The 26,682-nt window shown below is 46.4% G+C and overlaps 1 protein-coding gene across 1 annotated transcript in view; it reads right to left on the bottom strand.

Moving 5' to 3' along the window:
- Positions 1-26,682, bottom strand: part of LOC146829907 (CD5 antigen-like) — a 459,716-nt gene that overhangs the window by 344,187 nt on the left and 88,847 nt on the right. Inside the window, exon 3 of the mRNA XM_085604183.1 lies at positions 8,627-8,944. Coding sequence (XP_085460309.1) covers positions 8,627-8,944 — 318 coding nt within the window. The remainder of the gene's footprint in view (positions 1-8,626; positions 8,945-26,682) is intronic.

Raw genomic sequence — 26,682 nt, 5'->3', positions numbered from 1 at the left:
CTCTAGTATATAGTGCAAAATGTGCACCCAAGGCATGGAAGTTGAATGCCACTTGTGGACAGAAGCACCTGTTGTGCCATACTCTATAGCGGCAGCGCAAACATAACTTAGAGCTTATCCTGTGTAGACTGACTGCTGCAGTGCAGAATCTGCAGTGTGACCTGTCAATATAATCAGCATTTGGCTGCAGAAATTCTTCAATTTAATATAAATAAGTTACCCTAGTGTAGCCCTTATAGCCGGGTAAATGAAATGTAAAAGTAGAGGAAAAGTTTAAATTTAAAGTTAACATTTTCTTACAGTGGCTAGCGCCCAAACGCTATTTTCACTGTAGGAAGGCTCTAGCTGAGAAATGCTAGGAAGCAATATTAAATGGTAATTTGGCTATTTTTGGTTAGGGGCCCACTATGAAATTGAACAAACAACATGTTTTAATATTTATTAAAAGGTCAACTTAATGGTGAAATCAATTGTTAATAAATATTAAGGAAAATTAACATTTGGAAAGCTGCCTTTTAGTTGCCCAAAGCACCTGGAGGCCAAGGCCCAGATTTACTGAAGACTTGTGTTGTCCTTGAGTCACACAAGTCAATGGAAAGCAATGCAAGTCCTTAAATAATATTTGCTAAGCCTCACAAGGGTCAATTTGAGCCACCTTTTGTGACTTTGTATAGACATGAAACGCAATGCAGCAGCTTGCACTGACTTGCATTATAATTCAATGTGGTAGATATGTCATGGGTTGAGCATGGATGTCCCCATGCATCCATTCATGGGATTTAATGCAACCTCAGATTTGCTAAAATCAGTAAACCTGGCATTGCACCAAAATGGTGCACCTATTGAGGCAGGCGCAATGAGGATAAATCTTTATCATTCTGCAACACACATAGAAATTGTCTCTTTTCAGGAGGGTACTTTTTCCTGCACAAAAACAATACAACCTGTAAAGCAGGGGTCCTTGCTTCATGATGAAAGTGCATCTACCCTGGCACCAGGCAGCACACAGTGTGCCAGCGGTAGGAGGGGGAAGATGAGCACTGAATCTTAGTAGATATGACACATTTTTGCTTCTATTTTAGGCATTGCAATGCTGTACGTTCCCTTACTTCACAGCGTTGTAGAAAACTTTAGTAAATCAGGCCTACAATTTCCATTACCTCTTCATCAATGGACCATCAAGTGCTTAGCCCTGATGAGGTGTGAAAACTGCTCTCAAAGCACAGACAATGGTTTGGGGGTGGATTAATGTTTTTCTCTTCCTCTGGCAGGAAGGCGAGAGGGGTGGGTCTTGGAACTTACTTATCTTCATTGGGGTCTCCCCTGAAACAAGTAAATGTTAAGTGGCACCTGGAAAGGACCCGGCTTGTGTCCTTATAGGCAGCCTGACAGAAAATCCATTGGAAGGAAACCTACCTCCAGAATGGGTTTGGGGTGACCAGAGAGGGAGGGACTGTCTATTGCTTTGACCACACCTCTTGGAGGGTACACAGGCTCTGCACAAAGGCAGAATGGTTTCCTCATCTTGGATTGTGAGAGTGAGGGGCACTCTGGGATTATTTGAAACAGGACAAACAGGAACTGCTGCAATGGGGGATTGGGTTATCCCCGGGCACCTTTACCCATCAGTTAGGGTGGATCTAGGAGTCACTCTCACCCACTACAAATATGTCACCTCCAGCCACCCACTTCATAATGCTTCTTGGACATATGGAAGAACAGAAGAGGACTGGGCACCCAGTTTCGGGCATGAAGGGAGACCTGAAGGACTGTACCTGCCCCCCCTTGTACCCAGGATTAAGAAGTGGACTTCAAAGGCCAGTTGGCTGACCTATTGTGTATCTAGAGGGTAAACACCCAAAATATCGAATCCAAAATATCGACTGCCCAGAATATCGAAGTTAAAATATAGAGTGGACAGAATATCGAATTATCAAAATATAGATAGGTCAGAATATCGAAATTGGAGTACAAAATATAGATTACCAAAATATAGACTTTAAAAATATAGAATACCATAATATCGATTTTTAAAATATAGATTACCATAATATCAATTTTTTTTGTGTGTTATGTATGGTAGTATATGTGTTAAAATGATGTATTATTTTTGTAATGTATGTTTATTTATTTCAACAAATGAATGTTATATAATCTATTTATTGCGTATTTTAATTCCGTAGCGGGTTGTGGGTTTATAGGGGAATAGGGTGGGAAGTAATTTCATCATGATTAATTAAATGTTAATTATATTTATATGTTTTGATAATTAATTAATTGATAATTAATTATTAATTGGTAATTAATTTTTATTAATTGGTAATTAATTTATATTAATTGATTCATTGATAATTATGTTAATTGTATTTGTTATTATTAGGAGCGGGTTGTGGGTTTGTAGGGGAATTGGGTGGGAAGTAAATTAATTGTAATAAAGTAAATAATTAATTTTTTAGTTATGTGTATTGATAATTAATTGATAATTAATTAATAATTGGTAATTAATTTGTATTAATGGGTAAATAATTTGTATGAATTGCTAAATAATGTTTATTATTTGCAAAATTATTTTTATTAATTGATTAATTGATAATAACGTTAATTGTATTTTTTATTATTGGGACTGGGTTGTGGGTTTATAGGGGAATTGGGTGGGAAGTAAATTAATTGTAATAAAGTAAATATTACTTTTTTTTATTTATTTATGTGTATTGATAATTAATTTTTAATTGGTAATTAATTATTATTAATTGGTAATACATTTTTATCAATTGATGATTAATATTTTTAAATGGTAATTAATTGTTATTAATTGGTAATTATTTTTAATTAACTCTTTATCGGTATTGATAATTAATGTAATCTTATTTTAAATTTAAATCATTACTTTCCCTACTTTTGCACTCTCAGGAGTGGGAATAGTATTTTTTACCCTCCGCTATCCAACTCTTTCCTTACTGTTGCACTCACTGGAGTGGGAATAGTAATTTTTACCCTCCTGCTATCCAATGCTTTCCCTACTGTTGCACTCTTTGGAGTGGGAATAGCAATTTTTACCCCTGCGCTATCCAACGTGTTCCCTACTGTTGCACTCACTTGAGTGGGAATAGTAATTTTTACCCCTGCGCTATCCAACGCTTTCCCTACTGTTGCACTCACTGGAGTGGGAATAGTGATTTTTCCATTTGCGCTATACAACGCTTTCCCTACTGTTGCACTCTCTGGAGTGGGAATAGTTAATTTTATCCTCCCGCTATCCACCGCTTTCCATACTGTTGCACTCTTTGGAGTGGGAATAGTAATTTGTACCCCTATGCTATCCAACGTTTTCCCTACTGTTGCACTCACTGGAGTGGGAATAGTAATTTTTACCCCAGCGCTATCCAACGCTTTCCCTAGTGTTGCACTCTCTGGAGTGGGAATAGTATTTGTTACCCTCCCGCTATCCAACGCTTTCCCTACTGTTGCACTCTCTGGAGTGGGAATAGTAATTTTTACCCCTACGCTATCCAACGCTTTGCCTACTGTTGCACTGTTTGGAGTTGGAATAGTAATTTTTATCCCTACGCTATCCAACGTTTTCCCTACTGTTGCACTCACTGGAGTGCGAATAGTAATTTTTACCCCTACGCTATCCAACGCTTTCCCTACTGTTGCACTCACTGGAGTGGGAATAGTAATTTTTACGCTCTCAAAATCTCGACTTTTTTAAATTACTTAAATTATGTTTACATTTTAAGCTTTTTTATATTATATTATGTATGTTTTATTTAATTGTTTTTAATATTTAATTAATTTTATATTATTTAATTCGATATTTTGGCTAACTATATTTTGACAGTCTATAATTTGGAATCGATATTTTAGTACTTACCTGTTTGTAGATAGGGAGTCGATATTCTGTCCTTCTATATTTTGGTGTCGATATCTTGGGCAGTGTAGGAAGGTGGAATCTGACTATATGGTTGCCCCCACTTTTTGCCTGGTGTTTTGCTGGTTTATGTCTTATTTGGGCTGGGATCCTGCTATTCAGGGCTCCAGTCTATCTGCTTTCTCTGTAAAATGGTTTCCATGTACATTAGGTACATCTCTAATTGTATTCTGGAGTGACTTTAAGTCCCTAGTATATGGTGTACTCAGGGCATAGGTACCTCAGAGGCCTACCAGGGGCTGCAGCATGTATTATGCCCCGATGGGAAGCACTCCAAAATGACACCACAGGTCTGCTACAGCAGCCTGGGTAAGGTGGTGCCTGCACCCCTTGCTGTTAAAAAGGCTACCTATATCACTACCATTGCACACACATATAAAACCTATAAGTCACTCCTATGGCAGGCCTTAACAATCCTGAAGGCAGAGTGCTTGGTTTTTATGTGAGAGGGTCCCCCTGCATGAGCAGAGCCCCTCTGCAGCGTTCGTAGTACCTCCTCTGATGCTGTTTGAGGTGCATCATACTCTTAAGTGCATTATAACCTCGCGGTAAATGCTAACTTTGGACCGGAAACATGTTGTGTTTGGTGTCAAACACTTTGGAATACTAACCCCTCACCAGTTCTGGCAGCAGGGGTAGCATTCCACCCTTCTAGAGGGAGAGACATGTACACACTGGTCTAACCGGTAAAAGACTTTTCAGAGCCCTGGCATCACAAAATGGATGCCATTGCCACAGACACGGGTCAGGCCTCCTGCTGCTGACCGAATCTCCGGCTGGGGACGCCTGGACAATAGGTTTCCTGTCACAGGGAGGTGCAACCACCTCCCCAGACAGGCAGATGTGTATTGGGGCTGGGCGCGAGCACTCTCTGGTGCTTTGAAGTCCTGCACTGGGGGCACACTTGGTGTCCCTGTGCATAGTCCAGTTCAAACTACTTGCAGGGGCTACCTGCCCCTGCTCTGGTGCGAAACTGGACAAAGGAAATGGGTGTAACCACCCCTCTTTCCAAACCAACCCTCCCATAGGTAGGTCCCTAGAGTATGTCCAACCCCCTATCTTAGTATAAGTATAGGAACCCAGTCCTTGAGACTTTGGATTAACCTGGACTAAACTTTGCAACATATATCCTGGACCTTCGACTTTCTATTTCGACTAGAAGACTGAAGAAATCTCTCTTGAGGTCAAGGAGTGACTCCCCTGCTTGGCAGGCACACAAGAAGCAACTGTCCGGTCTGCAACTCTGAAGATCCTTCTGGACGCTGAAGTCTTTGCATCACCAGAGGTAGATTTCCAGACTTCCCCGAGGCTACCCTGAGTCTACAGCAAATGTGAGGCCCGTGGCTATCGTGGGTGATGTGGTACCATGACCCCTGGACACCATGAACTTCTGCCGGTACATCATCTTCCTGGTCTTGCTCAAAGTTGTGCTTTGGGTTCTGAGTACCTCTAGCCTTGAGCACCAACTGCACCAAAGCTCTCTGGCCTCCACTCCACGAGTGACCTGTGGGTCAGTTTCCAGTGTGACTGCTTGAGGCTCCTTCACAATCGCTAGTCCATTGGCTAGTGGGTCCCCACGAAGGCAACTCCTTTTCTGATTGGGCTATTCTGGTTGCTCCAGATGTGCCCTGACTTACCCTTGCTGGGTGAGTCCCCCAGACCTTTTTGGTCTGCACCAACATCCTTCTTCTATTTTCACTTGACTTGCCGTTGCCAAGGCTTGTTGGGTCCATTCTGGTCGCCGACACCGCAGCACTCGACAGACTTCGTGGATCGGCTCGAATCCAGCTCCTGGTTGTCGTCAACACCTCCTGGACTTCGTGGCTGAAGAGTCAAGACACCCATAAACTCACCTGAAGCACCTGACATCTGTGGGCATTGGACTATCATGCCCCTGGTCACTGGTAAGTGACCCAGACTCTGTCCCCTCTGCTTTCAGGTTCCTTCCATTCTCGATCCAGGCTTGGATCTCTTCGGACACTTCTCCTCTTCACGGCAGCAGCACTTCTTTGCCAGCTTCCATTGAAAACGACGCCGCGATCCGACTCCAAAAGACACCTATGCACCCGGCTTCCCTGGGTGAGGTAACTCGAGTACTCCAGTTCTCCCGTGGGTGTTGGCCCTAGACACCTCTAAGTCTGAAAGGGTTTTCTTGTAGTCGTCCTTAACTTGTAATTTTCCAACCGCGACTTTCCCCATAGAAGTTAACGGTGATTCGCGCCTGTGTTCTAACACTGCACGCGTCGCCCGTGGGTCCCCTACGTTACTACCTTGGGTGATTCCTTGGGGCCCAAGCACTTCAAAAGGCTAACGGCCTTGTGTCTATCTCAGTCGTGGTTCTTATACCACTTTATTGGTATATGGTTTGGTACGCCCCTAGGGCCCAAACATGTGTTTGTGCTTTTACTGTTGAATACTGACTTGTAACTTAAGTACTTCGAACTCCAGCCTCATAAAGAGACTAGAGGGGTGTGTTTTATCTTAAATACATATATTTTTTATATATACCTGGTGTGGTTGTACTTTCATTTGGTCATTCAAGAGATTATAGACTGGTAAAACAAGCTGCTTTACATTCCTTCAAGACTTAGCCTGAAGGCTGCTCTCCATAGCTACCCCTAGGATAGCTTTCAATGAAGGTTGTCTTTAACCTATCACCATAAGGGGTTGTTTGGACTGGTACAAGGTGCCCACTTTAATTAGTGGACAGCATATACCAGGCCAACTTCTCACAATTCTGAGATTAAGTCTTAAGGTAAAAATCTTGACCAGAGGTAGGCGGCAAAAGTATCTAACCACAGGACTCCCCTGGGTGCGACATTTAAACTTTTCCTTCTCTGAGCTATCAGTGGGACCATGTCCAATGCATATCCGACTTCATGAGGACTTCTTCCGAAAAAGACTGCTGACTTGCCTCACTTAAGGTGGGAGAGGTGTGGCGCAGCAGCTAGGTTGGCTGACTCTGGAGCGCGGGGCTCACGGTTCAATCCCCAGCGCCAGAGGCAGATCAGCTCAGCATCATGTGACTCTGGGCAATAGCTCACTTAATCTCCTCGACGGCCCCAGCGCCTTGAGACTCTTATGGGTGATTAGGGCGTGCTTTGAAAAAAATACTGAGTTACTTAAGGATTTCGTCTTCCATTTCCTTGACGTAGTCCCAAGGTAAAACCTCCGACTGGGTTTAACATGGTTGGTACATCCTATCTGCTCTCCAGGTAGGCCTGAAATCACTCTTAGGTCCTTGTCTAGTCCAACCCTTCACTACAATCGGAGCTTAGTGCTTTCTAACACTATTTGTCTTGGTTTTGTGTTGTTATGGTGTTTGTTTTTACATTTTACTCTACTTTTCTAATTTTGAATTTGTATTGCTTGGTGTTTTGATTTTGCTATTGTTGTGATACTGCATATTAACTTTGCACCATGAGCTATGTCCATCCTGTCTACACTGTGCCATACCTACCAGGGGGCTGAGTGCAAAGTTAATTTAGTGACTTTCAGGGTTCACCCTGACAAGTGTTGTGATTTTTACTTGAGGTGGGCACTCACCCACCACAAACAATGATACAATTTCTTACTGTGGAGTTCTTGTGTGTGCTTCCTTGGGAGGAAAGGTGTTCCAACAACCCGCAAACCAAATAAATGTGTTTTTGACTGTCTCTGGTAGGATTATTGATGTCTTATCCAATACACATAGGGCCAGATGTATGACCATTCACTTTTGCGAATCGCAAATTGCGTGGAATTGCGACTCGAAATTTGCGACTTGCAAAAGTGAATGTACAACAGTGTCTTAGACACTGTTTGTGATTCCCAATGGGGTCGCAAATTGCATGACTCATTAATATTCATGAGGCAAGCGCAATTTGTGACCCCATTGGGAATGGCTAGCACTCACAGGGATGGTGGCCTGCTGGGGTCAGCAGACCATGGTGTCTGGAACTACTTTTTCAATAAAGCAGTTTAAAACATTTGCGAGTGGTTTACCACCAACTTGAAGCAGGTGGCAAACGGCGAGTGTTTTGCGAGCGCAAATGCGGCTTCAAAACAATAGTACATGCCATTGAGACTCACTATAATAGCAAGAGTTGCAAACGCTATTTGGTGAATCAGTGACTCGCAAAATAACGTTTGTACATGCTTGGACCCTTTTATGCGGTCTCAAACAGGCCGATCTCCCATTTGTGACTGCAAAAAATGGTCGTACATCTGACCCACAATGTCCTGCTAAATTGTGGGAGGTGTGCGGGTTAAGGAAGATCTACTTGCCAGCATTTAAAGGTTGGACCTGTTTAAAAGTAGCAAAAATTATCATACGGAAGCCACGCGAGATACTGGCAGGTGGTTGGTTTGGGTTGAAAATGCTATGGTTGTGTGGATTCTGTGAAAAAAAATATAATCAAAATACAATTTCACTATAACCATGTTACCTGAAAATGCCCTAAAGTCTACCTTACTCCCAACGTATTCCTGGGGTCACAGCCTCTGGTTACAGACCAGTCCTCGAGTCCACCATCTCTGTGGACCATGTTTCCTCCTCAGTCTGCTCCCACGTGCTCCTTGCCACACTGTAATGCCCTCCAGTTTACTGTACAGCACTCTGCTGCTTTGTTGTTAGCTTTGCTTTACAAAGATGCAGATACATTGTTTACATCTCTTACCAGGAAGTGAGATCTCATAATAGTGATTATTTCTTACCTGTGCAGCGCACTCCTGCGGACTTCGTGGAATCGCAATCCTGGGGTATCTCGGTGGTGTTGGGACACTCTGAGAGCCTCTGTTCATCTCCATTGCACTGTACATTTGAAATCAGTACTGGCTCATATCTATTTTCAATAAATGAAGATCCGGTTGTTGCTGAAACTGGAGCTCCACATCCCAGCTCTCTACAGACCACTGCAGCGTCCTTCATGTCCCACTGATGGTTACACACTCTTCCCCATTCACGGACTTTAATCCGCAAAAAACCAACACAGGGTTCCTTGGAATCCGTCAGTACAACCTCAAAAATGGGAGCTGCAGAAACAGAAGAAATGCAAATCATTCTCATTCTAGAAACCCTTTCATTGCCTGGATATTTACAAACCCCTGGGCCAGAGTGTTTGCCAAAATATCAGCATTAGAATTTTCCAAGCATGAGCTCAAACAATACACTTATAAAACAGTGCATTTTTTTGTTACATTGAGGGCGACCTGCTGGGGTGTAAACTTCTCATCAATATCTCTTTTCACCCTTCAGTTTTACTCACACAGGAACATACCACTGCCATGGAATGACCCAAATCAGAATTTGCCTGCATCCTCAGAGTGTGGGTTCCCATGTGTTTGAGTAGGAATCCACACTAGACACTCAGGAATCTTTTTAATACGAGGCAAGTTCATGGGTGACACCAGTGGTGCAACGTTAGCCCCAGCAGCCCCAGGGTGTGCGGGGGTGACTGCTCTAGGGGCCCCCCTTCGGCACTGTGCACAGGTTGCAGGTCCCTGGTTTGAGAGCTCCTGACTGGGTGCAGAGTGTGAGGGGGGTTCCCTGTTCCACCTTTGGGGGACACCAGTGGTGTAACATTAGCCCCAGCAGCCCCAGGGTGTGCAGGGGTGACTGCTCTAGGGGCCCCCCTCTGGCACTGTGCACAGGTTGCAGGTCTCTGGTCTGAGAGCTCCTGACTGAGTGCAGAGTGTGAGGGGGGGTTCCCTGTTACGCCTTTGGGGGACACCAGTGGTGTAACATTAGCCCCATCAGCCCCAGGGTGTGCGGGGGTGATTGCTCTAGGGGCCCCCCTGGCACTGTGCACAGGTTGCAGGTCCCTGGTATGAGAGCTCCTGACTGGGTGTGGAGTGTTAGGCAGGGTTTCCTGTTGCACCTTTGGGTGACACCAGTGGTGTAACATTAGCCCCAGCAACCCCAAGGTGTGCAGGGGTGATGCTCTAAGGGCCCCCCTCTGGCACTGTGCACAGGTCGCAGGTCTGTGGTCTGAGAGCTCCTGACTGGGTGCGGAGTTTGAGGGAGGTTCCCTGTTACACCTTTGGGGGTCACCAGTGGTGTAACATTAGCCCCAGCAGCCCCAGGGTGTGCGGGGGTGACTCCTCTAGGGGCCCCCTCTGGCAGTGTGCACAGTTTGCAGGTCCGTGGTCTGAGAGCTCCTGACTGGGTGAGTAGTGTGAGGGGGGTTCCCTGTTACACCTTTGGGGGACACCAGTGGTGCAACATTAGCCCCAGCAGCCCCAGGGTGTGCGGGGGTGACTGCTCTAGGGGCCCCCCTCTGGCACTGTGCACAGGTTGCAGGTCCCTGGTTTGAGAGCTCCTGACTGGGTGCAGAGTGTGAGGGGGGTTCCCTGTTACACCTTTGGGGGACACCAGTGGTGCAACATTAGCCCCAGCAGCCCCAGGGTGTGCGGGGGTGACTGCTCTAGGGGCCCCCCTCTGGCACTGTGCACAGGTTGCAGGTCCCTGGTTTGAGAGCTCCTGACTGGGTGCAGAGTGTGAGGGGGGTTCCCTGTTCCACCTTTGGGTGACACCAGTGGTGAAACATTAGCCCCAGCAGCCCCAGGGTGTGTGGGGTGACTGCTCTTGGGCCCCCTCTGGCACTGTGCACAGGTTGCAGGTCCCTGGTCTGAGAGCTTCTGACTGGATGCAGAGTGTGAGGGGGGTTCCCTATGGCACCTTTGGGGGACACCAGTGGTGTAACATTAGCCCCAGCAGGCCCAGGGTGTGCGCAGGGACTGCTCTAGGGGCCCCCTCTGGCACTGTGCACAGGTTGCAGGTCCCTGGTCTGAGAGCTCCTGACTGGGTGCGGAGTGTGAGGGGGGTTCCCTGTTACACCTTTGGGGGACACCAGTGGTGTAACATTAACCCCAGCAGCCCCAGGGTGTGTGGGGGTGACTCCTCTAGGCGCCCCCTCTGGCACTGTGCACAGGTTGCAGGTCCCTGGTCTGAGAGCTCCTGACTGGGTGCGGAGTGTGAGGGGGGTTTCCTGTTGCACCTTTGGGGGACACCAGTGGTGTAACATTAGCCCCAGCAACCCCAGGGTGTGCAGGGGTGACTGCTCTAAGGGCCCCCCTCTGGCTTGTTCCTGTTCAAATTTCAGTCTTGTGATTTATGAAAAAAAAAGTGTGTTCTTCTCTCCATGTTTAAACAGGCTACAAAAATATGCAACATTTTGAAGGTCGGAGGAAGCGGCAGGCAGGATTTTTTATCAGGACCTTTCATTGGAAGTTGCTGGGGAAAGAGGAGCACATTCCAAAATAATGTTTCAGTTTAGTCCACTAAAGCAAACTAAAATCACGGGGTTTTCTACACTGTGTAACACAATTCAGCACATTTCTACTCTTGCAAAAATACATGATGCCATTTTAAAAGTACAAATACATTTTCTAAATTAATGTGCATTCTATAGTGAGATTACATATGGATTAATCACATATAAGCATGGCTGTTCAACTAATTAAGCATGTTTTCACATGAAGCATTATGATCAGGCCCTATGTTTTCATCTTGCCTGTGCCACAATCTGCGTGCCATTTTAAAACTCATGTCTGCAGCTTTTTGTCATATAATAATGCAAACATGTTATAGGTAAAATCTAAGCTCCATCAGGGGCCCCCCTCTGGCACTGTGCAGGTCCCTGGTCTGAGAGCTCCTGACTGGGTGCTGAGTGTGAGGGGGGTTCCCTGTTACACCTTTGGGGGACACCAGTGGAGTAACATTAGCCCCAGCAGCCCCAGGGTGTGCAGGGGGGGTCAGTGACTAAATATCGAGGGACAAAATATCGACTACACAGAAAATCGACACCAAAATATAGAAGGACAGAATATCGACTCCCTATCTACAAACAGGTAAGTACTAAAATATCGATTCCAAAATATAGACTGTTAAAATATAGTTAGCCGAAATATCGAATTTTTTAAATGTATTAAAAATAATATAAAATTAATTAAATACTAAAAACAATTAAATAAAACATACATAATATAATATAAAAAACCTTAAAATGTAAACATAATATAAGTAATTTAAAAAAGTCGAGATTTTGTTGGATAGTGAGAGCGTAAAAATTACTATTCCCACTCCAGTGAGTGCAACAGTAGGGAAAGCGTTGGATAGCGTAGGGGTAAAAATTACTATTCCAACTCCAAACAGTGCAACAGTAGGGAAAGCGGTGGATAGCGTAGGGGTAAAAATTACTATTCCCACTCCAGAAAGTGCAACAGTAGGGAAAGCATTGGATAGCGGGAGGGTAACAATTACTATTCCCACTCCAGAGAGTGCAACACTAGGGAAAGCGTTGGATAGCGCAGGGGTAAAAATTACTATTCCCACTCCAGAGAGTGCAACAGTAGGGAAAGTGTTGGATAGCGGGAGGGTAACATTTACTATTCCCACTCCAGAGAGTGCAACAGTAGGGAAAGCATTGGATAGCGTAGGGGTAAAAAATACTATTCCCACTCCAGTGAGTGCAACAGTAGGGAAAGCGTTGGATAGCGTAGGGGTACAAATTACTATTCCCACTCCAAAGAGTGCAACAGTATGGAAAGCGTTGGATAGCGGGAGGATAAAATGAACTATTCCCACTCCGGAGAGTGCAACAGTAGGGAAAGCGTTGGATAGCGCAAATGGAAAAATTACTATTCCCACTCCAGTGAGTGCAACAGTAGGGAAAACGTTGGATAGCGTAGGGGTAAAAATTGCTATTCCCACTCCAAAGAGTGCAACAGTAGGGAAAGCATTGGATAGCAGGAGGGTAAAAATTACTATTCCCACTCCAGTGAGTGCAACAGTTGGGAAAAGAGTTGGATAGCGGAGGGTAAAAAATACTATTCCCACTCCTGAGAGTGTAAAAGTAGGGAGAGTAATGATTTAAATTTAAAATAGGATTACATTAATTATCAATACCGATAAAAAGTTAATTAAAAATAATTACCAAATAATAACAATTAATTACCATTTAAAATATTAATTATCAATTGATACAAATGTATTAAGAATTAATATGGGAGGAGCCAAGATGGCGACCGGGACGGCAGCGTAGACTCCCGGCTCCGTGAACCTCCGCATCCCGCACGGATATCCTGTACTAAATCCCCAACTTGCGCCATGGGATCGTGTTTGTGAATGAGAGTGGCAGCCGATCGTGTGACTCCGGGGTTTCTGGCTACTGTACCGCCTGAGAAATCTGCGGATGAACTTTGCGGCCCGTGCGGCCCCGAAGCCGGGACCTCGAGTGGACGCCTTGGCCGGGTGGCAGTCTAACAACAACGGCCTGTGGTGCCTGGGTGGAGTCGGTCCACCGGAGCGGTGCTGCCCCCGGCCTGCATCTCGCCACGGCCGTTCCCGTTGCTAAAGCGTAGCGGATCGGACATGCCCGGGGGTGCAGTTCTCGGATTCTTCGGTGTTTGCCCCTGCCTCTGATGGTGAGCTGCCCGGACGCCGCCCCTAGCTCGCCCTGATCCTTGCGGACTGCTCCCGGATTTCCGCGGCTGCGGGTCCTTGGTGGGGACGACTGTTGCCCGAGTCCGCGCACCGGCTGAACTTGTACCTGCCCCCGGACCCCTGTCTCCAGCGACGTAGACCCCGAGGCGCTTGTCCCTGGGCCCCGGCCCCAATCCGAGTCGGGCCTCCCCGGCGGCCATCTTGTTGCGATGCAGCCTACTATCCTGTCCACCGGGTCGCAGCAGGATTGGGAGTGCGTGCCTTCTGGGAGTGTGGCAGAGCGACCGCGGGGAGCAGTGCTGGGGTACGGCGACCTCCTTGAGGCCCTTGGTGCCCTTCATTTCTCCTTGGCTCGTGGCATCGGGGTCTTGGGGAGCAAGATCGATGGTGTGGTATCAGCGCTGGAACAATGGCGGCATGCCGGTCCACAGTTACACAGGGACTTCCCACACTGCACACAGGAGGATAATGTCGCAGCCCTCCCCACGATTGGTGCACTGCCGGACACTCGGGACGGTATGCTACCGTATGATCGGCTGACCGAGGGTTTGATCTGTTCCGGACGTAGTGGTTCCGAGTGGAAGGTGGTGGCCTCGTCCCGTGCACGACCTCCGGTGACCCAAGGACATTACCAGCAATATCTGTCTACTTTGGACCTTGTGTGCAGTGCAGCTCCTGGGGCGGCACTGGGGAAGACGTCCCTTCGAGATGCGGACTGTGTTGGTGTTTTGGGACTTCCACCCCACCTGTGTGCGTCGCTTCCCGGTTGTTTTGGGACACCCTTTCACCTTGAAACATCGGACATGGCGCTGGGTCGGGGGGTAGGCATGGGCGGCATCGCCAAGAGTGGTCAGGGATGAGGCTGATCCCTCGGGGTGGTCATCTGGTAGACGGACGGACTCATGGTTGTGCACTCTCAGGACATAGCTGCTAACATATGCGGTACATAATGCTCCCCATTCCCCCCCTTTTTTTTTTTTTTTTTTTTTTGTTATGGTCGATTTGGTGCTACTTATTGTTTGCTGTTGGGAGACCGTAATGTGCGGGAGGGAGAAGCCGGGGGTATGTTCTGAAGGCCCTCCTCCAGTTTATTATATTTTCTCCACCCCCCCGCCTGGTGGGGTTCTTTTTTATTCCTTTTTCCCTGTTTCTTCTATATTTCGGGTCTAGTTCCAGGGCGACAGGCACACTGCTGGGGGGAGGGGCCATACTCATTTGCAGAGGTGCAGGGCGGGGGGTTGGGGGGGGGAAGCTTTTCTCTCTTAGTCTTTATCTCCTTTTCCATGGCCTCCTTTCTCTTCTCCGTTTCTTCTTGTTTCTTCTTTCTGGGATCAGCGTGGTACGTCCTTTTTGCTGTGAACCGTTGCCTCTCCGTGTGTGCCACAGTTTCCGGGGTGTTCTCTGGGCGTTAGGTATGGGGGCCTGCAGGCGCAACTGTTTTTGATAATCCTCCCTATCCAGACTCTCCTGTGTTTGCGCCATTGACTCAATAGATTGCTGTTTCTTGCTAACGTCTATCATGCGGCCTGCCCTTTATCGCTGTTGGGAAATTGTTTGGCACCTGATCCTACTGTTGTTGTTTCATCATAAAATGAAAAACCCTTTTTCTCCTGGTGTCCTGCCTGCGTAACTCCACGGCCGGACTATCTTAACATGAAGATTGTGCTTACCGAGGTGCCGCATGTGTTTATATTTGATCTTACTGCTCTAATTGTTTAGCGGCCGGCCCTGGGGGGTTGTAGGCCCATACTTGTCAATGATCGAAACGTCAATAAAGGTTTTTCAAACAAAAAAAAAAAAAAAAAAAAAAAAAGAATTAATATAATTAATTACCAATTAAAAATTAATTATCAATTATCAATACACATAAATTTAAAAATTAATATTTACTTTATTACAATTAATTTACTTCCCACCCAATTCCCCTATAAACCCACAACCCACTCCCAATAATAAAAAATACAATTAACGTTATTATCAATTAATCAATTAATAAAAATAATTTTGCAAATAATAAAAATTATTTAGCAATTCATACAAATTATTTGCCCATTAATACAAATTAATTACCAATTATTAATTAATTATCAATTATTTATCAATACACATAAATAAAAATTGTATTATTTACTTTATTACAATTAATTTACTTCCCAGCCAATTCCCCTACAAACCCACAACCAACTCCTAATGTTAACAAATACAATTAACATAATTATCAATTAATCAATTAATATAAATTAATTACCAATTAATAAAAATTAATTACCAATTAATAATTAATTATCAATTAATTAATTATCAAAACATATAAATATAATTAACATTTAATTAACCATAATTAAATTACTTCCCACCCTATTCCCCTATAAACCCACAACCCGCTACGGAATTAAATTACGCAATAATTAAATTACATAACATTCATTTGTTGAAATAAATTAAACATACATTACAAAAATAATACATCATTTTAACACATATACTACCATACATAACACAATTTTTTTTTTCGATATTATGGTAATCTATATTTGAAAATTCGATATTATGGTATTCTATATTTTTAAAGTCTATATTTTGGAAATCGATATTTTGTACCCCAATTTCGATATTCTGACCTATCTATATTTTGATAATTCGACATTCTGTCCACTCTATATTTTAACTTCGATATTCTGGGCAGTCGATATTTTGGAATCGATATTTTGGGTGTTTACCGTGCAGGGGTAACTGCTCTAGGGGCCGCCTCTGGCACTGTGCACAGGTTGCAGGTCCCTGGTCTGAGAGCTCCTGACTGGGTGCGTAGTGTGAGGGGGGTTCCCTGTTACACCTTTGGGGGACACAAGTGGTGTAACATTGGCCCCAGCAGTACCTGTGGTGCAGGGGTGACTGCTGTAGGGGCCCCCTCTGGCACTGTGCACAGGTTCCAGGTCCCTGGTCTGAGAACTCCTGTCTGGGTCCAGAGCATAGGGGACCCCTCCATGTTACAGCACTGGGGGGCACCTGCAGTATTTGCGTTCCGGGGTCTGCCAGCTCTGAGGTAACCTACCAAACTCCAGACATTTCTCCAAACTGGACAGAAAGGAATTGATGCGGATGTTGCTTGCAGAATCCATGTTTTGAGTGACATAAAACTCCAGAAACTCAAACAAATGCCTAAAGTCCTCCTATATAATATTCCCTATTTTTTTCTGATAAAAACAGTACCACGCCTTATGTAAGAGGGCCTTTTACATGAGGCAGGAATGTGCCAACATTGTGACCTAGTGAAGTCCACATTGAAGTATCCTGACTTCACATTGCCATGGACTTGATCTGCTCCTGTGTGTTATGACACACCCACATGTGAAGAAAGGACACTGATTGGATAGTTTTTCAACCTAATAAAAAAATCAAACGACCATTGAGCTCCTCATTGGGCCACAGATGTGGGTGTCTGTGACCCAGACAGGAGTCCCACTGGGTGCATTCATTCATAGAACAAGAAAACCATAAATAAAATTACATATTTAAAAAAAAAAAAAAACACAATCTCATGAGGACATGGAGCTTAAAACCCTTGCTCCACTTTATACAACAGTCTCCTGCGAGTCAGTTCTCATGATTCTCATGGAAAAGCTCTGTTGAGACCCCCCTCACCGGCAGCATAATCCATTCCGGCACAGGAGAGTATGCAGTGGAGAAAAGTAGTGCATGTTCCATCATCTCACATTCGAGTTTGCAGGCTGGACAGAAGTCTACTGCAGGGTTCAGTGCAGAAATATTTAACCATTTACTATGAAACGCATTTACACCAAGGGTCCCACATCTAAACTTCAAGTAAAGTTGCTTTACAAGAGAAGCTGAATTATAACTGAAAAGGGCAGTGTAATGTGGCCTCTACTAAGTTAGTTGCAGGAGTACAGTATTTACGTGTATCTAGCATGCCTAACCATGCAGTGTGCCTTAATCTTATTAATATAGAGTGAAGCATTAGACGTCTAATCAGTCGCTTCACTGTAGAAATGAGAGAAATCATAGAAATCATGTATCGGAGTGATCTAACAACTAGAAATGATACGAAAAGTCGTAGTTCCCTCGGATATTTTCTGTAAAATTGTTTTAAATGTATTGCATAGGTGCTGTGAGTCAATTATTAACATTGTACTTTTATGTGCACACTCAGGTATACATTTTACGTACACAAGGGACTTGCGTTTGCTGTGTATTTGAATGTTCTATTAAGTTAGCTTAACCAAAGGCCTTAAGCATTTGGGATTTCAGTGTTTAACCTTCAACGTGAAAGTTTTTCTTGTGCTGCAATGTTCTTTTCCTTGCAGGTGCGCTCACATGATTCCACAGTCAGAGAAAGTGTTCTTGTGCTAGAGATAGCCGGGTTTGGGAGGAGAGCTTTGGCCAAGGATAAGAAGAGCTAACGAGCTGGAGAGAAGCCTCTGTTCATGGTGTATCAGGAGGAGAGCAACATCCAAGGACGAGAAGAGCTAACGAGCTGTGGAGAAGCCTCTCTTCATGGTGTACAAGGAGGAGCGCAACATCCAAGGACAAGAAGAGCTAACAAGCTGGAGAGAAGACTCTCTTCATGGTGTATCAGGAGGAAAGCAACATCCAAGTACGAGAAGAGTTAACAAGCTGGAGAGAAGACTCTGTTCATGGTGTATCAGGAGGAGCGCAACATCGAAGGACAAGAAGAACTAACGAGCTGAGCAGATGCCTCTCTTCATGGTGTATGAGGAGGAGCACAACATCCAAGGACGAGAAGAGCAGCACCATTGAAAATCACGCAGGTTGCCCGGAAATGCTCCTCCTACCACGGAAATATTAGGCGCATGAATGCTCACGTTGCTTAACTGAATGGTTAACCTTTTTGCTGAGGAAGGTACTGATGGCCTTTTGGAGCTGATTCAATACTACGCTGCCCGTGATTTTTTGGAATCCGTTGAATCTCCTTAAAGAACCGATCTAGGACCAGATTCATTGGTCTCGTTTTCCTCTGTCTACTTTCATACAAAAGTTATTTATTTTTTTGTAGTGCAGGTTCTGATAACACCCTTTTTAATGATATTTATTCTTCCTATTATAGCACTCGTACAATTCGGACTTTTTGACATTCGCTCTGCTTATCTTTATGTTCTGTTTCCCCTGGGTGCTACAGACCTGACCAAGGGGAGGGTCTCACGTGGCCGTTGGGACATTTTTGACAACACTAAGTTATCATGAACTCTGCAACCATTATACAGCTTTGCACACGTTACTACATAGCTTTAATTTTGCAAATATCTTTGTTTATGCTTTTCATATGAGAAATGTCTGCTGTGCTCGTTCACTACGTGTTCCCAGAGTCTAGTGTGAACAATTTGTACAAGGTCACAACCAATGTCACTTGTTAATCTGTTCTGTTCAGGCCCTAGCACCTAGACAAAACATACCTTTGCAGCTGCTGTTGAACACCTGTACTTTCATATTATGGGGATACCTGCATGTTAGCACTTACAATTGGAGAGGGACCTTTCCAGGAACAAGAGCGTGACAGCACCTGTGATGTAGACGTACCATCTATAGGCTGAGGTATGGGGTCTGCTGACAAAGACAAGAGATCTTCTATTATATAATAATACCTTTTCTTAGCAAGGGGAAAGTAGGCCCTATACACCTTTTCCCTATTGTCCTGTTAGTATGACATCGCCCTTCTTGATTTATGGATTAGCTTGTATACTGACTATAATTCCTTGTGCATTTTTCTGCTTGTTGTGGCTCGTTTACTGCATGTTAGAGCACGTTAGTTAAAATAAACATTTTAAACTGTTTCGTGTCTCTGTCAAATTTTATTGTGGACAAGGGCAAGACAAAGAGCGAAAGGGTATGTCTTGTTACCGCGATTCCTGAGAGATCCGGAAGTTGTGGTCTGGGGTGTCTAATCGCTTGTTTCTCTGTAAGTGAGTAGGAGAGCAAGTGAGGCGCTAAAGCTAGTCGGTACTCAGGTGGGAGGATGACTCAGTCCCTGCTTACCAAAGTCATACAATAATACGCATAGTTCTATTCTTGGGCAGAATCCCTGCAACATTTTCTCTAGTTGCCAGGTGAACTAGGGCCCAAAATATACAGCTAGGCGCATTTAAAAAAAGGGCCAATTTTCACTGTAAAAATGTGATGTGTCCACGTTGTGTTTTGGGATGTTTCCTGCTGTGGGCACTAAGCCTATCCACACAAGTGAGGTACCATTTTTATCAGCAGGCTTAGGGGAATGATGGTTGAATGTAGGTTTGTGGCTCCCCAAAAGAGTACAGAACTTTCCATCACAGATATGTGAGGAAAATCTGTTTGTTTTTACAAATTTTGAGGTTTCCAAGGGATTCTCGATTAAAGAACCTGGTGAGAACCGCACACGCAACCCATCCTGGATTCCCCTGGGTGTCTAGTTTTAAAAAACTGTACAAGTTTGCTACGTTTCCCTACTTGCGGGCTGAGCTAGGGCCCAAAATCCACAGCTAAGCAAATTACAAAAAAGGGTCAGTTTTCACTGGCAAAATGTGATGTGTCCATGTTGAGTATTTGGCCTATACCTGTTGCTGGCAGGAGACCTACCCACACAAGTGAGGTACCATTTTCATTGTAAGACTTTGGGGAATGCTGAGTGGGTGGAAGTCTGTGGCTCCCCAGAGATTCCAGAATTTGTCATCACTGAAATGTGAGGACAATTTGTTTTCTTTACAAAATTGGGAGGTTTGCAAGGGATTCTGGGAAACAGAACCTGGATAGAGACACACAAGTCAACCCATCCTGGATTACCCTGGGTGTCTAGTTGTCAGAAATGTACAGGTTTGCTTGGTTTCCCTCGGTGCCGGCAGATCTAGATCCAAAATCCGCAGCTAGGCACATTGCACAAAAAGGGTCAGATTTCACTGGAGAAATGTGATGCATCCACATTGCGGTTTGGGCCATTTCCCGGTGCGGGCTCTAAGCCTACCCACAAAAGTGAGCAACCATTTGTATCGTCAGACTTGGGGGAATGCTGGGTGCGTGGAAGTTTCGGGCTCCCCTCAGGGTCCAGAACTTTGCCATCCTGACACCGCCACTTTTCGCCAAAATCGACGCCGCTGCTTGCACTGTGGTTTGGGGGCACCCCTCGTAAGTAACACAATGCACTGCCCTCATCCCACACCGCAGCCTTGTCTCACCAACGCTGGTGCCATTAACTCCCGCTCGTCAGCCGATGACAGCGTTTCAGCAACGACGACGGCGCTGCTTGCTCCCTGACCCGCTAAAACCGTGACAAGCACCGCCTTTATCTCGCACTGTGACCCTGGTCTCACTGAAGACGCCATCTGATGATGCCACAGAGCCGCTGCTCGCACCGCGACCTGGGGGTACCGCATGCCGCACCACTGCCCTTGGCACCACAGGACCCGACAACGGTTGGCGCCAGCGATCCTGATCCCATCAGAAAGGAGCTCGACCTGCAATGCGAGTGACTTCAAGGACCCCATCGCCCTGCATCTCTGAAAGGTACTGTTTGTGGGTCCTCCCGACACCACAGCTGGCCCATGTTCTGCAGCCAGCCAGAACTGTTTGGATTTGTTTGTACATGACGCCGAGATAGCCCCGGACGGAGCTATCAAAATCAAAGAACTTTGTTGGAATCTTATTTTCATAATTACAGACTTTCTTTTAAATAGTATTGTGGATTTGTATCGTCTTTGGTCTTGTTTATAAAGTTATTGGTTATTTTTCCAAAACTGGTGTGGTTTCCTTTTGTAGTACTTACACTGTATTACTGTATGTTGGGTGCTAAACGCTTTACACACTGCCTCTAAGATAAGCCTGACTGCTCATGCCAAGCTACCAAGGGGGTGAGCAGGGGATATTTTCGGAGTGTAGCTCCCTTGTCCTGACTAGAGTGGAGCCTACCAGAAATCCCATTTCTAACAGAGGCGTTCTTGTATGTCCTCTGACCCACTGTATGAAAAGCACGGAGTAATTCAAAGGTGGGGTGCCCCTTGTTCTCTACTAACCAGTGCAGCCTTATGTAGTGCATAATACTAGCATGGGTTAGGAACAATGTTTCGGGTACCCCGTGTGTGTGCACAAATTTGGAGTGCGGCATTGGGAAACCGTCTGCAAACAGGGATCCGACCGTCGTGACTCCGTCCCTCTCCCATGGGGCCAATTTGCGGGCCATCAGTGTACCCATCAAAGTTGGCAGACCACATAGTGGAATGTTCGGGGCGCAAGAGAAGGGAATGTTAGTGTATTTTAGGGCCACTTTCCAGTAGTGCATGGCAGTCTTGAGTAGGAATGAGTCAACCCGGTGTTTTGTGTAGGCCTGGGCGAAGCACTACGCTACGCTCGCGTAGTTTGCGAAGTTCGCGCTACTTCGCACTACGCGAACTGCACGTAGCACAGTGCGAACACGCGTAGCGTAGTGTTGCGTAGTGCTGCGGTCATTTTTTGCTTGCTCGCGGTCCTCAACGTCAAGTTGGCGACCGCGAGCAAGCAAAATGACATCCTGGCGAGACTTTTTCCTTGTTCGCGATCGCGAGCATGGAAAATAAACCTCCCGGCGAGATTCCCAACGCGAGGAGGTCAGGTTTCTCATTGCGAGGGGTCGCGTATGCTCGCGACCGCTCGCTATGAGAAACTACCAGTTCGCGTTGAGAAAGCTGCAGCTCGAGTAAAAATCTACTCGAGCAGCAGAAAACTACAGCTCGCACTGTGCAAGATGCCATTTTCAATGATTGCACAGTGCCGGTTGCTTGTCCGCACTGTGCAATCATTGAAAACAACATCTTGCACAGTGCGAACATGTTACTACGCAGTTCGCGAAGTGCTACGCGTAGCTCGCGTAGTGCGAACTTCACTTTGCGTAGCTTCGCGAAGCGCTACTTCGCGAACTACACCCACCCTTAGTTTTGTGGTGTTTGGGCAGAGTAGAGCATGTAGCGTCCCTTGACGCAGTTGTGTGGGCATGTACCCAATTTCAAATAAATTGTGGCCAGCCTGCCAGTACGCCAGCCATTGAAGTTGACCAACTATACAATACACCTTAAAGTCTGGGGCCCCAATTCCCTCTTTAGTCGCCAGTAATTAGAGCTTTGAGAGACTTATCTTCCAGCGACCTCCTGCCCAGATCAGGCATATCAATAGAGAGTCCAGGAGTTTAAAGATCCAGGCAGGGATCACTATCGGTAAGTTGACAAAATAATGCAGTAATCTCAGCAACATTGCCATTTTGGACACTGTTAGTCGCCCCGCTGTGGATAGTGGTAATCTAGTCCAAAAGGCTATTTGTGACATCTGGGAACTGATAATACGTACTAAATTACCTTCTAAGGTGTTTTGCATGTCTCTGTATACTTGAATGACTAAGGACCTAAAAGTGACCGGTTCCACCCTCTGTTGTACCGTCCCAAATTGTAAGGCAGGCAGTGTGTACGTCTTATAAAAGGATTATGCACATGATTTAGAGGCGTTGATTAGTACCCCTCTGAGAGTGCCAAATCATGTCAGATGGGAGGCCAGTGCATAAATGTCCATGTGCAGATCTCTAAGATACAAGAGCATATCATCAGCGCACAGGGAGATCGAGTGGGTAGTGTCATCCCTTGGTATTCCAACTGGGCACATCGCCTGACAAAGATGTTGGGCTAGCGGCTCTATCGCCAATACAAACAAAAGTGGAGAAAGGGGACAACCCTGCCGGGTTCCACAGAATATACAAAATGGTTGGGTAATGTATTGGCCAGTTTTACCTCTGGCCGTGGGCACTGTGTAAATCATTTCTACCCAGCTGCAGTATTCAGGGGGATTCTGTATTGTCTCAGCATTGCCAGCATGTAGTCCCAGCCCAGTGTGTCGAAGGCCTGCCGAATGTCTAGTGTCAAACAGCCCGCATAGGGGAAATGATTGTGGGCTGAATCAAATAAGCTAAATCGTCGGCGTATATTCAAGGAAGTGCTTCGATGCTGTACAAAGCCGTTTTTGGTCAGAATGGATTAGCCCCGAGAGCATGGGAAGGAGACAGCGACACAGAATTTTACTGAGGATCTTGTACTCCGTCTTGAACATCGACAGATGCCTGTAGGAGGATAGGTCAGCGGGGGGGTTTATCAGGTTTTAATAAAGACATCACTATTGCTTCCCTGACCGTAGGTGGCAAGGCCCCCTCATCTAGGGATGTTACGTATACTTGCAGCAATTTAGGTACTAGTTGTGATGCAAAGGTAGAACTCGATGGGGAGCCCGTCCGATCCTGGCACCGTATTGTGCGCAAATTCCTTAATGGCGCCATGAATCTCTGCCTTCGTGATGGGGGATGCCAGATCCTTAACATCAGCTGCGCTGCGGAGATGACTGGGAGGGGCACTACCGCTAGAAACTTGTTTATTGCTTCCGGGGGGCGGGGGGTAACGGTGAAGCATTGTAAAGTCCTACATAATAGTCATGAAATGCAGTGTTGATTTCAAGTTGCGTTGACACTAGCTTGTGAGCAGGGGTAGTGATTGACAGTACAGGTGTGGGAGAGAATTGGGGTTGTGTCATACGGGCAAGTAATGTGCCTGATCTGTCCGCATCAGCATGTGTCCGTTGGGTATAGGTATTTAGGTCAATAAGTCACAGGCGCTGTAGTAGTTCTGCGTATCGCACTCTAGCCTCTCTCAGCTCTGCCTCCTTTGGTGCGTTGAGCTAGACCGCTACCTCTAGGGATTGCAATTCTGATTCTAATTTTGTGCCCATTGAAACTCCGCAGAACACCACTTTAAAGGCCTCCCATTCAAGCAGCCACGTTGAAGCTGTGCCTGTATTATCAGAAAAAAAGGAGGTAATTGTGGTGGCCAAAGTGTTTCTAAATACGGAATCTTCTAAAAGCTGGGGCTGCAATCGCCATGTTGGAATCAGGGAAGGTGCTCGGCCCCAGTGTAGTGTGAGTTCCAGCCGGTTATGATCCAATATAGTTTTGCCTAAGTAGGTAGTGTTGGTGACAGCTGTGAGCAAGGAATGTGGACATAGGAATCTATCTAGGAGGCAATGTAGGGCATGGAGATGTGAATAAAAGGAGTACTCTTGCAAGTCTATGTTATTAGCTCGCCATTCATTTTCCAAACTCCGCCCTGCCACCCATTGACATAGGAGCTTGGCTTGCTGTGTTACTGCCGTGCCTGGGAGTGGAGGATGTGAACGATCCAAGTCTGTATCGAGGACCGCATTAAAGTCCCTGCCTATCAGCCAGGGGTATTGTGCCCAGTCCGCCAGTAAGACTGACAAGCGTCCCAGGAAAGCATCTTGATCCATTTTGGGTGCATATATAGACCCCAATACTACCAGTTTTCCATCCAGTGTGCCCTTCAATAATGCATACCTGCCTTGGTCATCCATCTTGGACTCTACCACTGTGAACGGGACCCCAGCCCTTATCCACACTGCTGAACCCCTTGAGAATGTCAAATATGAAGTGCTGTGTAGTTGTTCCCTTCATCGTTTGTGCAGTTTGTAGGCTTCTGTAGGCATTAGGTGCATCTCCTGAAGGGACACAGAGGTGGCGATTACGATCCGGTAAAAAAATTCCCCGTGCGACTCGTATCCGGTCTTTTTATCGTACGAATCGTACAAGTGCCGTACGAACTGGCAATCACGATTCGCGTGGTAAAAAGTCCATACGAACCACATCAGGAATGATTTCCCACACGTCCTCGGGTCGGAAAATGTGTCCGACACGTCCTCGGACGATTTACCGTACAAATGTGAAAGGTGAAGTCCGACCGAGGAATCACGATCCATCCTGTGCGTCCGATGTTACAACCGTATGGAAAAAACACCGTCCGCACCGAAATCCCATAGCAACCATGGAGACATGTGCCCGCATACGCGCCCAACACTCCCCCCCGCACGTCCGAGACATACCCCCCATGTATGTACACCCCCACCCGTGTATGTACACCCCAGTACGTTCGAGTCGAACCCCCACCCCTGTACGTGTCGTACCACCGTCAATGTACACCCCAGTACGTTCGAGTCGAACCCCAACCCCTGTATGTGTCCGACCCCCATGTATGTACACCCCAGTACGTTCGAGTCGAACCCCCACCCCTGTACGTGTCGTACCACCGTCAATGTACACCCCAGTACGTTCGAGTCGTACCCCCACCCCTGTACGTGTCGTACCACCGTCTATGTACACCCCAGTACGTTCGAGTCGAACCCCCACCCCTGTACGTGTCGTACCACCGTCTATGTACACCCCAGTACGTTCGAGTCGTACCCCCACCCCTGTACGTGTCCGACCCCCATGTATGTACACCCCAGTGCGTTCGAGTCGAACCTCCACCCCTGTACGTGTCGTACCACCGTCAATGTACACCCCAGTACGTTCGAGTCGTACCCCCACCCCTGTACGTGTCGTACCACCGTCTATGTACATCCCAGTACATTCGAGTCGAACCCCCACCCCTGTTTAGTGTCGTACCACCGTCTATGTACACCCCAGTACGTTCGAGTCGAACCCCCACCCCTGTACGTGTCCGACCCCCATGTATGTACACCCCAGTACGTTCGAGTCGTACCCCCAACCCTGTACGTGTCGTACCACCATCAATGTACACCCCAGTACGTTCGAGTCGAACCCCCACCCCTGTACGTGTCTGACCACACCCCAGTACGTTCGAGTCGTACCCCCACCCCTGTACGTGTCGTACCACCATCTATGTACACCCCAGTACGTTCGAGTCGTACCCCCACCCCTGTACGTGTCGTACCACCGTCTATGTACACCCCAGTACGTTCGAGTCGAACCCCCACCCCTGTACATGTCGTACCACCGTCTATGTACACCCCAGTACGTTCCCGTCGCACCCCCACCCCTGTACATGTCGTACCACCGTCTATGTACACCCCAGTACGTTCGAGTTGAACCCCCACCCCTGTACGTGTCGTACCACCGTCTATGTACACCCCAGTACGTTCCAGTCGAACCCCTACCCCTGTACGTGTCGTACCACCGTCTATGTACACCCCAGTACGTTCGAGTCAAACCCCCACCCCTGTACGTGTCGTACCACCGTCTATGTACACCCCAGTACGTTCCAGTCGAACCCCCACCCCTGTGCGTGTCGTACCACCGTCTATGTACACCCCAGGACGTTCCCGTCGCACCCCCAACACAACCTCCTAAGTACAGAGCGCACCCCAGGCCCCAACATCACAACAGCATGTACCAAGCCACACACAAGGACAGCACCGTACAACCAAATGGCTCATGTACACACCGTACACACGCTCAAAACGCACGTACACAACCAGGACAAAACAAAACAACACAAGAATACACTATACG

Source organism: Triturus cristatus, chromosome 5_1, assembly GCF_964204655.1.
Source record: "Triturus cristatus chromosome 5_1, aTriCri1.1, whole genome shotgun sequence".
NCBI lineage: Eukaryota > Metazoa > Chordata > Amphibia > Caudata > Salamandridae > Triturus > Triturus cristatus.
Note: the sequence above shows the minus strand (reverse complement) of the source record. Positions and strands in the feature narration are given on the sequence as shown.